At 36.0% G+C, this 12183-nt stretch overlaps 1 protein-coding gene across 1 annotated transcript in view; it reads left to right on the top strand.

Annotated features, from left to right (window-relative positions):
- Positions 1 to 12183, top strand: part of WSCD2 (WSC domain containing 2) — a 133676-nt gene that overhangs the window by 64974 nt on the left and 56519 nt on the right. The window contains exon 3 of the mRNA XM_074269830.1: positions 10296 to 10410. Coding sequence (XP_074125931.1) covers positions 10296 to 10410 — 115 coding nt within the window. The remainder of the gene's footprint in view (positions 1 to 10295; positions 10411 to 12183) is intronic.

The raw sequence follows: 12183 nt of genomic DNA, 5'->3' as shown, positions 1-12183 counted from the left end.
TAAGTGATTCTCAGGTTCACACAGCTAGTAAATGTGTGAGACTGTATTTGAACTCGGGTTTCCCTGACTCCAGGTCCAGTACTCTGTCCACTGCTACCCATTGCCTATGACCTGTTTTGATGATCTGACTTGTAAACATATTTGAATGTTGGGATATATTATCTCAGAACATTTATAATATTATGTCATTATATAATTGCTTTCTTCTTCTGCTCAATTCACTATGCATTATCTCATAAATCTTCCCAGGTTTCTTTGAATCCTTCATTTTCATTATTCCTTTTAGTATAATAATATTATAATACATTCATATGCTCTAATTTATTCAGTCTTTCCCCAATTTGTAGAAATCCCTTGTTCCTCCAGTTGACTCTCTTATTTCTCTAATTTGTTTTTGCTGAGATCTTTTATATTGAATTATATATATTTCTTTGGAGTTTATTGAGGTATATGACATGAGATGCTAGTCTAAACTAATTTCCAGTAGAATGCTTTTCACTCTGCCCAGTAGTTTTTGTCAAGTGGAATCCTAATTCTAGTTGTTGGGGTCTTTTGATGTATTGAACATTATGCTATTGAGTTCTTCCATTTCTGGACTTGGCATAATTAATCTGACCCCTTTTAATGATTACTGCTTTATAGTATAGTTTGAGATTTGATACTTCAAAGTTTTGTCCTTCCTTTCTATTCTCTTCTCTTGAAATTCTGTATCTTTAATTACTCCATATGAATTTTGTTATTTTTCTCTTTTCTCTAAGAAGTAACTTGTTGGTAGGTTGATTGTTATGGTACCAAATAAGGAAATTATTTTAGGTGGCATTGTCATTTTTATAATATTGGTTTACCCAACCATGAGCAGTTAATATTCATCCAGTAATTTATATTTGCCTTTATTTCTATAGAGAATGTTTTGCAATTGTATTCATGTATTTTTAATGTCTATTGATGAGTAGACTACCAAATATTTTATGTGTAATATAGTTATGTAGAATGGAATTTCTCTATATTTTCCTGAGGAGATTTTTTTTTTGTAACATGAAAAAAACAATGATTATGTGGGCTTATTTTGTACCTATTATTTTGATGAAGTTATAGTTTCAGTTAATTTTTAGTTTTATCTCTATGGTATTCAACACATGCTATATAATATGCAAAAGGTAATCATTTTATTTCTTCTTCATCTATAGTTATTATCTCAGGTTTTTTTCCTTGTCTCATTGCTATAGTATTTCTGGACTACATCAAATAATAGCAGTAATAATGAATATACATACTTTTCTCCATATCTCATTGGAAAGCTCTCTAATGTTTTTCTGTTTTGAATAATGCTAATTCTTGTTTCTAGTTAGATACTACTTTTTATACTAAGGAAAGTTTTGGTTATTTCAATGCTTTTTGATGTTGTTTTTAATAGAAAGGAGCATTATCTTTTCTCCAAAGCTTTTTCTACATGTTATTTTGATTTGCTCTGTTATTAATATTGTCTCATGTTTATAGTTTTCCTAATGTTGAACCAAATCTACATTCTTTGTATAAATTCAGCCTGATTATAATGTATAATCTTTTGAATATGCTTCTGTGGGTTCTTTGCTAATATTTTATTCAATGTTTTTGCATCAGTACTTTGTGGTTGCTTGAGGTTCTGCTAGCTAGTTGGTATGTTGTTTTCTTTCTCTGATTTTCTCTGGCTTAGCTATCAAGATCAGAATTTAGTTGAATGCTTTCTTTGTCTATTTGTGTAAACAATGTTTGTAATATTGGAATTGGCTGTTCTTTGAATGTTTATTAGAATTCACTTGTAATCCATCAATTTGTGGCATTTCCCCTTTGGGGAAAATTTAATAACTATTTAATAACTTGTTTTATTTCTTTTTCTAAGATTCTGTTGTTTTTGACTCTCCATTTCTTGCTCTCTATAGATACTTTATATTTTTATAAATATTCAGCCATTTTGTTAAAGTTATTGACATTAGCATTTAATTAGGCAAAAGAGTTTGTAGTAATTTCCTTTATTTCCTCTTCATTTGTTGCAAATTCATCTTTTAAAATTTTGATTTTCCTCTTTTTTAAAAAAGCAGATTAGCTAATGGTTTATCTATTTTGTAAGTTTTTCCAAACAGTTCCTATTTTTAATACTTCATTTTTTGGTTTGTTTCAGGTTCATTGGTCTCAAATTTTTTAAATTTCAAAATTTTGCAGTTATTTGGGGCTTGTGGCTTTTCTAGTTTTTATTTTTCAGTTGTGTGCCCTATTTATTGTTCTTTTTTTGTGATCAAAGCATGCAGCAATATAGATTTTTCCCCTGAGAAGTGATTTGGCTGGATTCCAAAATTTGATATTGTTTCTATTGTTTCATTGTTGCCTTTTTTTTTTTTTTGGTGAAGTTAGCTATTATTTCCATGATTTGTTTGTTGACATATCAATGCTTTAGGATTAAGTAATTAGGCATCTAAGTTTGAATCATTTTTTTCAAAGGCCCTTTGCTAATAATTACATTTTACTGTTACCTGGTGAGTTTAATGTTTCTGCTTTTCTGAATTTACTAATGAGGTTTTCCTGCCCTAGTACCTGGCCAATTTTTCAACATACCCTACTAGCTGAGAAATATGTATATTACTTTTGATTTCCATTCAGCAGTTGCCAGATATCTCTCATAACTAGCTTTTCTAAAGTTCTATCAAGATTTTATCATCTTTCTTGTTTATCTTTTTTTTGGTTAGATTTGTCTGTCTGAGGGGGGTAATAGAAACCCCCAACTGTTCTAGATTTTGGTGTATTCCTCCCTGTCATTTGGTTAATGTGATTAAATAATTAGATGTGTTGCCATTCTTTACCTATTTTCAGGGATTTATTGGAACCATTTTAAATTATCTTGAGAGAAATGATTAATTTTCAGTGTGAGCTTTTCAGAAATCAACAAGTGTTACAAATCTGAGCTTGATTTATTAATTTGTTAATTATCTAGGCTTTGAAAAGTGATAGAGAAAATATTTATAATGTAGATTATATTTTAAAGTTGTGTCATGTATACTTTCCCCCCCAAAGAGATGATTACCAGATCAACCTTAATTAAAACATTGATATTATTTCTATAGTTTATAATTTCTTTTATTATAATGTATTTTTTCTGTTTATCTCTTTTAATCACTTTTATTTTTACTGTTCAATTATTTGAGATCATGTTTGTTAGCCCCTTTTATTTCTTAGTTCATCTGAAACACAATAAATTTTGTTCCAGCTCATCTTAACTCTGTGTGAATCTTTTTCTTTCAATGTGTTTCTTATAAACATTATCTGATTGGATTGTATTTTCTAATCCATTTTCTCATCATCTTCCATTTTTTTGTTTATCTCATTCATGTTTCTGATTTTGGTTGTTAATTGTGGGTTTACTTCCATAATTTCCTTTTATACATTTCCTCTTTTAAGAAAAAAAGAATTTGGTGAAAGAGGAAGAATGTGAATAGCACTAGTAATCTACAATTGAAAAGATCTGTTTCTGCTTCACTGCATCTCTTCCTTCCCTCATCAAGACTTTAATCACAGATTCTTACACTTTCTGTCTTTTCTTTTCATTCCCTTCACTCCCTTCCTCTAAAGATAAAGGTTTTGGTTTTTGTTTTGGTTTTTGGGGTTTTTTTGGCTTATGACTATTCTGTCCCCAATTCTACTCTTTCTTTTAAAATTTTATCTTACCTTTCCCCATCCTTGCGTTTTCCCCTATTGAATTTAACAAATTACTACACCAAATTTTGGGTGCATGAGAGATAACAAGTGGACCTTCTTTCTCTGCTTTATATAGGACTGAGGTTCACATTTATATATTCATTTTTTCCCTCCTCCAAATGAGGAGGTATAGGAAGTTTTATTCTATTCCTCAAGCTTCCTGTTTTTCTTCCTCTCTTAAAATTATCATAACAGAAGAAAATCAACCCAATCTTATTATTTGTCTCATTTGATACCCTCTGTGGCCCTTGCCATTATACCTTTGAAAGGATACTAGTCTTTTCTCCTTTTGTTAAAATGTATGTATATAATGATTTCACCCCTAAATACATTGCTTACCTTGCTTAGTTACTCATGTTTCCTATGTTTACCAAAATACTGACTCAGTTCTTATTTTTTCATCAAAAGTGCTGGAAAGTTTTCTGTTTTATTTGAAACCACATCACTACCCACCCCCAGGATTATACTCAGTCTTATAGGATATACTATTCAGGCATGTGAACTTTATCATTTGTCTTTTGGAATATCATATCCAAAGATTTCCTCTACAATAAGTTGATACTCCCAAGTCTTGTGTGGTCCTGACTCTTGCAATATTTTTTCTTTGCCCTGAAAATTCTGAATTTTGACTATGATGTTCTGGAGTTTTATAATTAAGGTTTTTTTTCCCCAGGAGAGTTTATGGAATCTATTTATCTTTATTTTTCCCTCTTGTTTTGGCAAATCAACATAATTCCTTTTGGGAAAAATTTGAAAGATAACATCCAGGCTTTTTCTTATGTCATTATTTTCAGGAAGTCTGATGATTGCTAAATTAGCTCTCCTAAATTGTCTTGCCAAGCAAAGTTTTATATTTTATTCTGAAGTTTCATGTTGACTCATAGACCTACTGAGTCCTCTTAAATCTCTTCTAATTTTCAGGCAGTCTCATTTACATCAGCAAGGTTTTCTACTTTCTGTTCTAAGCTATTCATTCTCATTCCAAATCTTTCCTCCAGAGCTCCTATTTCATTTAAAATCTTACTTTTTCTCACTTGCTTCATTTCTTCCATATTTCTTGAGATCACACCGACTTTTTTTTCTTCTGGGAATTTGGTAAGTTTCTGTGGACTCACTCTCTTCTGAGTTTATCTCTTGAGTGTCCCTGGACCTATGATATTTCTTTATATTGTTTGGTATATTCTTCAGCTTAGGAATACATCTAACCTCAACCATGTTATTTCTCTTCCTACACTTTTATAGAGAGTAATCAAGACTTACTACTTCCTTAGATCAATTTCCTAGGCTCTTGACATTAGAATCCATCTCTCTTGATTCCCCTGTGTTCAGAGTGCTAGCTTCAATGCCCCTGGTCAGAGCTCTGTCCTTGGCTTGATAAGGATGCTACCATGAGCCAGTGGGGGCTCTGTTTGGAGTTTCCATTATTTTTGGATCCTCCCCAACCTGGGCATTTCTCAGCTTCTCTAACTCTCTCCCATCCTTTCCCTCTCCTCCCCCCAGGGCTCTTCTATATGTATGCTACTATGGGCTTCCAGCCAATTCACCTGAGCTCCAGCTGGTTTTTTTGGCAGGATGTTTTATCTCGTGCTCAAAGCTTCTAGCTGTCTTTTTGTGATGTCCTAGTCTGGAAGGGGAGCTTCTTTCTATATATTTCTTCTTAGATTTCTTGGTCATTATTTAATTTAGTGACTTAAGTTCAATTCTGAATTATATATGGGAAAGCTAGGTTGCTCTATAACATTTCATATGATATCTGATGCAAAAGTCTTCAAAAATCTGTGTTTCAAAGTACCTTCAAGTACTATTATTCAGTGTTCTTAGGGTCTTCAACTCTGACATCCTTTGTTCTAAGGCCCTTCCAATTCTGGCATTTCTAAGTTTCAAGCTGCCTCTCAGTTCGAACATTCTTTGTTCTAAGGTTCCTCCCAGCTCTAATACTGTTCTTACTTGACATTTCTTGTTCTAATGTTCCTCTAAGTTCTGACATTCTCGGTTCTGAGGACCTCCCCAGCCCTGATGGTCTCCATTCTGTCTGTTACAACTCCAATGCTCTCTGGATTCTCAATACTTTAAAATATCATTATCAAATAAACCCTTGCAAATTGTACCACTGTTTAAAAGATGAGAGTGAGAAATTGATGGCAGAGGGTTAGTCCCAAACAATGATAGCCCAGGAGGACAGGAAAAGCTCTCAAATCCAGACTTCTTTGGATCTGCCAGGTTAATAGCTTCAGAATGTGTCTGCTTCCAGCCCCCTGGGAGGAACAGGGCTGTCAGTCAAGCATTGTTTGATGTTCCTGTCTGGAGTGATTCCTGAAAGACAATGGGCCATGATGCAGGAGATAAAAGGAAGGAACCAGCACATGTGAGGGATTTGCCTGTGTAGCTTGCAAAGACTGAGGATGTGGATGCTTCTTTCCCCTGAAGATCAGAGAGAAGAGGGAAAGAGAGCTCAGTTAGGATATAAGATCAGAAAGAAATAGGAGATGGGTCCTATTTGTTCATAAATGTTAAGTTAGAGTAAGAGGACATAATTCATGAAAAGTAATACCAAGTTGTGTGCTGGTCATTGTCCACAAAATATCTCTGGGAGCCAAAGCATAGACCTGTTGAAAAAATAACACATTATGATGCTTTAAAGTTTATTAAATTTTTCCCAATCCATACTCTCTCAGAAATCTTATAAAAGTGACTGTGAATATGACTAGTTCCTTCCTGCAAAGGGAGAAACTGAGGTTTAGACAAATGAAGGGATTTGTTGTTCATCACACAGTTAAGTGTCAGAAATACTGACTCCTCAGTCCAGCATGCTAGCCAATGCTTTCCAGGTAGCCCTTACTCTTAGCACAGTCGCTGACACATAGTAGGAGTTTAATAAATGTTTGCTGATTGCACAATAAGCAAGATTTCCTAGACACCTCTTCCTTCAGTGGCAAGTCTAGCTATGGAGGAGCTGAAACTGATAGCTACTTGGATATTGGTAGAGAAAATCCTAGGAGTACACAAAGGTAGTGAGAAGGAATGTGTCCTGGGGAAGGTGAGGGAGGTCTTATCATTTTACCCCCAATAACTTATTTGAGACTATTTCTTTGCTTCTATGGATAGAATTAAATCTGGGCTCTGGGAGAGCATTCTAGAACTTTTTTGGGGGGGTTGGGAATTAGATCTATCACTGTCATTGCTCATATAGCTTAGAGATCCCACTCTACAATCTAAACATACTGGGTTTTTTGTTTGTTTTTTTTTGTTTTGTTTTGTTTGTTTTTTGTTTTTTGTTTTTTCCTGTCCCTCAAGCACAGTGGAGCCCTTCCTGAGGCCCTTAGGTGGCACCATAGTGCATAGAAGGCAGAACCTGAAGTCAGAGAGTTATGTCTTCCTGAGTTTAAATCCAGCCTCAGAAACTTCCCAGTTGTGTGACTCTGGGCAAGTCACTTAACTCTGTTTGCCTCAGTTTCCTCATCTGTAAAATTATCTGGAGAAGAAAATATTGAACAACTCCAGATTCTCTGCCTAAAAGCCCAAATGGGGTCATGAAGAGTTGGACATAAGTGAAACGACTGAACAACATGCAAAGTAGTTCATTTCTTATCTCTAGGCCTTTTCATTGGCCAACCCCAATGCATTCCCTCTTCACCTCCACCTCTTCCTCAACACAACCTTCTCTATGAAATTCTTTGATCATCATGCCTGCTGATCCCCTCCTTTCTCAACTACTTTGTAATTACCCTGCATAGATCGCTATATATTCATGTTGCTTCCTCCCACAGAAGATAAGCTCACTAAGGGCAGGGACTGTTTCATTCCTTGCACTTATATCCCCATCCCCTAGCACAGTGCCTGGGACACAGGATTTGCTTGCTAAGGACTTATTGGTTAATTTCTTGAAATAATATTTTGTTTTTTCAACATTCACCTTTGCAGAATCTCATATTCCAAATTTTTCTCCCTCCCTTCTTTACCTTCCCTCACCCCAAGATAGCAATTCTCTTAATTATATTTCCATATTTGTCATGCTGTGCAAGAAAAATCAGATCAAAAAGGAAAAAAGCCATAAGAAATTTAAAAAGAAACAAGAAAACAAACAAACAACAACAAAAGATAAAAATATTATGCTTCGATCTACATTCAGTCTCCATAGTTCTTTCTCTGGATGCAGATGGCACTTTCTAACATAAGTCTATCAGAATCTCCCCGAATCACCACATTTCAGAGAAGAGACAAATCCATTACAGCTGATTATCATATAATCTTATTGTTACTGTATACAGTGTTTTCTCGGCTTGGCTCACTTTATTTAGCATTAATTCATATAAGTCTCTCTAGGCTTTTTCTAAAATCAGCCTGCTCATCATTTCTAATAGAATATAATTTATTCAGCCATTCCCCAACTGATGGGCATCCACTCAATTTTTTGATTGATTTTTGATAATAAAAACAATATGTTAACTTTTATTTCTATAGTAGCATAGTTCATCAAATGCTTTCTTTGCAATAATGCTATGAAATGGGGAGTTTGAGTGTTTTAATGTCCATTTAATGGATGAATAAACTAAAGCTCAGAAAAAAGAAAGATTCTGTCTGAACTCCGTAGGTAGTAAGTGGCAAAGCCAGAATCACAGAATCTTATCTTGAAGGAAATTTGGCAGCCATTTAGCATCAATCAGCCAGTCAACAAATATTTAACAAATGCTAGAAATTATGCTAAGTACATACAAAGAAAAGCAAATACTAAATCCCTGCTCTTAAGAAGCAAATGTTCTAACAGGTAAGACAACGTGTCAATAACTTTTGTTATATTTCAGTAATTATTCATCCACGTCCAACTCTTCAAAACCCCATTTTGGATTTTCTTGGCAAAGATACTGGAGTGGTTTACCATTTCCTTTCCAGATCATTTGAGAGATGAGGGAATAGAGGCAAACAGGGTTAAGTGACTTGCCTAGGGTCACCCAGCTAGTACGCATCTGAGGCTATATTTGAACTCAGGTCTTCCTGAACCAGACCTATCTACTGTGTTACCAAGAGAAAATGAAAGTAATCTGAAAGAGGGAGTTAGACTTCATGCAGAAGGTAGAATTTGAACCAAATCTTGAAGGAAGTCAGGGAAATTAAGAGTGGAAGTGAGAAGAGAGAAAACTTCAGGTATGGGATATCATAATATTATAATATATGGGAATATTATGCTTGAGGAATAGCCAGATAGGCCAGTTTTGATTGATTAAAGAGTGGGGGAAGGGGAATCCAGTGAAAGAAGGTGGCTTAGGAAGAGCTTTAAATGCTAGTCTTTGGAAATCCAAAAACAAAAGCCAAAGTAGTTTATATCCTTAAGGAGCTTATCTCCTACCAGGAAGAAAACATAAATGCACATAGTGTCTGCAAAATCGGTGGAAATTGATTGAATAGGGTTTGTAGCAAAAATTTGTCACTTTGTTCCATGGACTTTTGTTTGACAAGGAGACCCGTAGTCTCCTTCTAAGAATCATGTTTCTAAATGCATAAAACACAATACATAGGATTGCAAAGGAAACCAGTTATTTTGAAAGTTATTAAAATGTGTGTTTTTTTTTAAAAACAAGTTCAAGGACTCCAGATCAAGAACCTCTGATTTGAGGGGATCTAGGATGGATTCCAGTAGTGTGGTACTTGAGCTGAATCTTAACAAAGATCAGGAATTCTAAGAGATAAAGAAAAAAATGAATTCTACACACTGGGGACTGTCTGGGCAAAGGCCTAGGGTCTGGAAATGGACTTCCATGTTTGAGGGAGAGTAGGAAGAGCTAGTTTGACTTGACCATAGGGAAAACAAAGGGGAACAATGTATAATAAGGCTAGAAAGGTAAGTTGTAGTCAGGTTGTGAATCCTAGAAATAATTGGAAGCTACTGAGATTTACTAAGAAGGGGAAAATACCTTAAAGGACTTCCCATAATGATGTACTTAAGTTCTCATCTAGCCTGTGCTTGTACATCAAGGCAGGACTTCATTTATTCTGATTCCAAGTCTAAAGCTTCTTTCCATTCTACCAATTACTGCCAACCTGCAATCAAACCACTCTCCAGGATGCCAGTCCTGCCCTCTTACTTCTATGTCTTGGACTTCTTAACTAAACAGAAAAGGTGTCATCAAGGTAAAAATGAAGATTCAGATTTTGATCTTCCAGAGTCCTTAGCGTCCATATAGTTCAACTTTATCATTGGACAGATGAAGTCACATAGATAGAAAGTAGTGGAGTGAACCCAAATCTTCTGATTTCCTCTGACACCAAACCAATGCTCTTTCCATTGTCCTGTCTTGCCTAGATTTAGAGGTGGAAAGTCTTAGAATTCATTTCATCCAACTTCCTCATTTTTACCAATGGGGAAACTGAGGCCTAGAAAGAGTCAGAGCCTTTCCCAAAGATACCCCAAATTATCCAAGTATAAGGTATCAGAGTCAAAGCTGGGTCCACTTACTCCATCTAAAGCCATCTCTCTTTGGGCTCTCTCAATACCAATGTCAGGATTGTTCTCAGCAGTTTTTCTTTTCCCACTAAGCTCCATCTTTAGCTGGGTCTGTTTTTTCTCCCCCCAGCAAAATACGTCGGCTGCTACTTGGACAACCCCAACAGACGGGCTCTTCGAGGATTATCCTTCTTTGACTACAAGAAGATGACAGTCTTCCGTTGCCAGGACAGCTGTGCCGAGCGGTAGGGTGGGACGCAAGCCCAGCTGCCCCTGATGATGTCCTTCTATCCCCTGCCCACTTCCCCCCAACTTGGTGCTCTTTGCCTTTTTGTCTGTGGGGGGGGCTTGGATTGTGCAGGTATGGGGGTGTAGGAGGTATAAATGTGGGATTTAAAGAAAGCGCATGGGTGCGTGCAAGTTAATTGAGGACTCCGAGGGGCTTGTGAACCACCCAGCAGCAAACACTCAAAATAGATGATCTCCTGGCAACCCCAGCAGATGCAAGTGAGCCAACCCATGAAAGTTACAAATATGATAGCAAATTTATGAAGATGAGGCCTTGAGATAATAATTAGCCAGTTCCTGGCTTTTTTCCAAGATGTATTAAAAAATGGACCATTCCCTTTGGATACTGAATCTATCAGCTCAGCAGGGTCTTTGACCTCAGGCCCCCCACTGAACCCACCAGTAAAAGTACTTATCATTGGGCTGCATGTCCATGAACAGAGCAGCAACCCAAGAGTGAAGACTTCTAGCCCTGCATGAGTTAGTTATTTCAAGCCTTGCTCCCACTCCCTAATTGGGCTCATTTGAGCTAGCATGGCACAGTAGACCGTCTTGGATTTGGAAAGCCAGGTTAGAATCCTGGCTTTAATATTTATCAACTATGTGACTTCGGGCAGGTCACTTAAACTCTCTCAGATTCAGTTTTCTCATCTATTAAAAGGTGATGAAAATAATAACAGCATCTATCTCACGGGATTGTGTGAAAATCAAATAAAATATTAAACACAAAATGCTTTGCAATTCTTAAAGTGTTATAGAAATCCTAGCTATCATTGCCATCATCATTATTTATTACATATACAGGAAAAAACTTATGCCTCCCAACTTTTGCCTCTTCTGGATCTTTCTTCTTTGGTAGGGAGACAAGATCTGGATTTGGAAGGGCCCTAAGAGATAGAGTCCAACTTTTTTACTTTATGAGGAAAATGAGGTACAAAAAGTTAAGTGACTTCTTCAGGGTCACACAGTTAATCAGCATCTGGATGTGATTTCCTCCCAAGTCTTGTTGACTCCAAGTCCAATATCCTCTCCACAACATCACTCTATCTCTTTGGGATCATGGATGTTATCTGCTGACTCCATTTCTAAGCCTTTTATGAAAAACATTGAGACTTAAATTTGGCTAAGATGTTGAAAAGGGGGGAAATAAGATGGAGGCCAAAAGAGGATTATGTAGTAGATAGCTGTATAACAATAATAACAGTTAATACTTCTAGCAGGGTTTAAATTTTTCCAAAGAACTTTGCATGCATTATTTCATTGAACTTCAGTTTCTTCATCTGTTAGGACTTAGACCTAACCTCTCATATCCCTTCTAGAACCAAGTCTCTGTCCTCACAACAACCCTAGAAATAGGTACTATTAGCCCTATTTTACAGCTGAGGCTTAAGAGTGAATTGACTATCGTCAAAAAGCCACTCTGTGCCCAAGGAGGTCTTAAATCCAAATCCAGCTCACTGACCACCACAACTAACGCCCAACTAAAATCCTACTTTGTACAGGAAGCCATACCCCATCTTTTTTAATTCAAATGCTTTCCCTCAGTTTATGATTCCCAATTTACCCCACAATCACTTGCTTTGTATATGTTGCTTTCATGTTGTCTCCTCCACCAGTTTGAAAGCCCCAGAAAGTCAGGGACTGTCTTTTTCCTCTGTATCCTCAGCACTGAGGACAATGCCTGGCACATAGTAGGTGCTTAATAAATGTTTATTGATTGATTGTTTGAA

Source organism: Sminthopsis crassicaudata, chromosome 1 (assembly GCF_048593235.1).
Source record: "Sminthopsis crassicaudata isolate SCR6 chromosome 1, ASM4859323v1, whole genome shotgun sequence".
In the NCBI taxonomy this organism is placed as follows: domain Eukaryota; kingdom Metazoa; phylum Chordata; class Mammalia; order Dasyuromorphia; family Dasyuridae; genus Sminthopsis; species Sminthopsis crassicaudata.
This window is presented reverse-complemented; position numbering and strand designations above follow the sequence as displayed.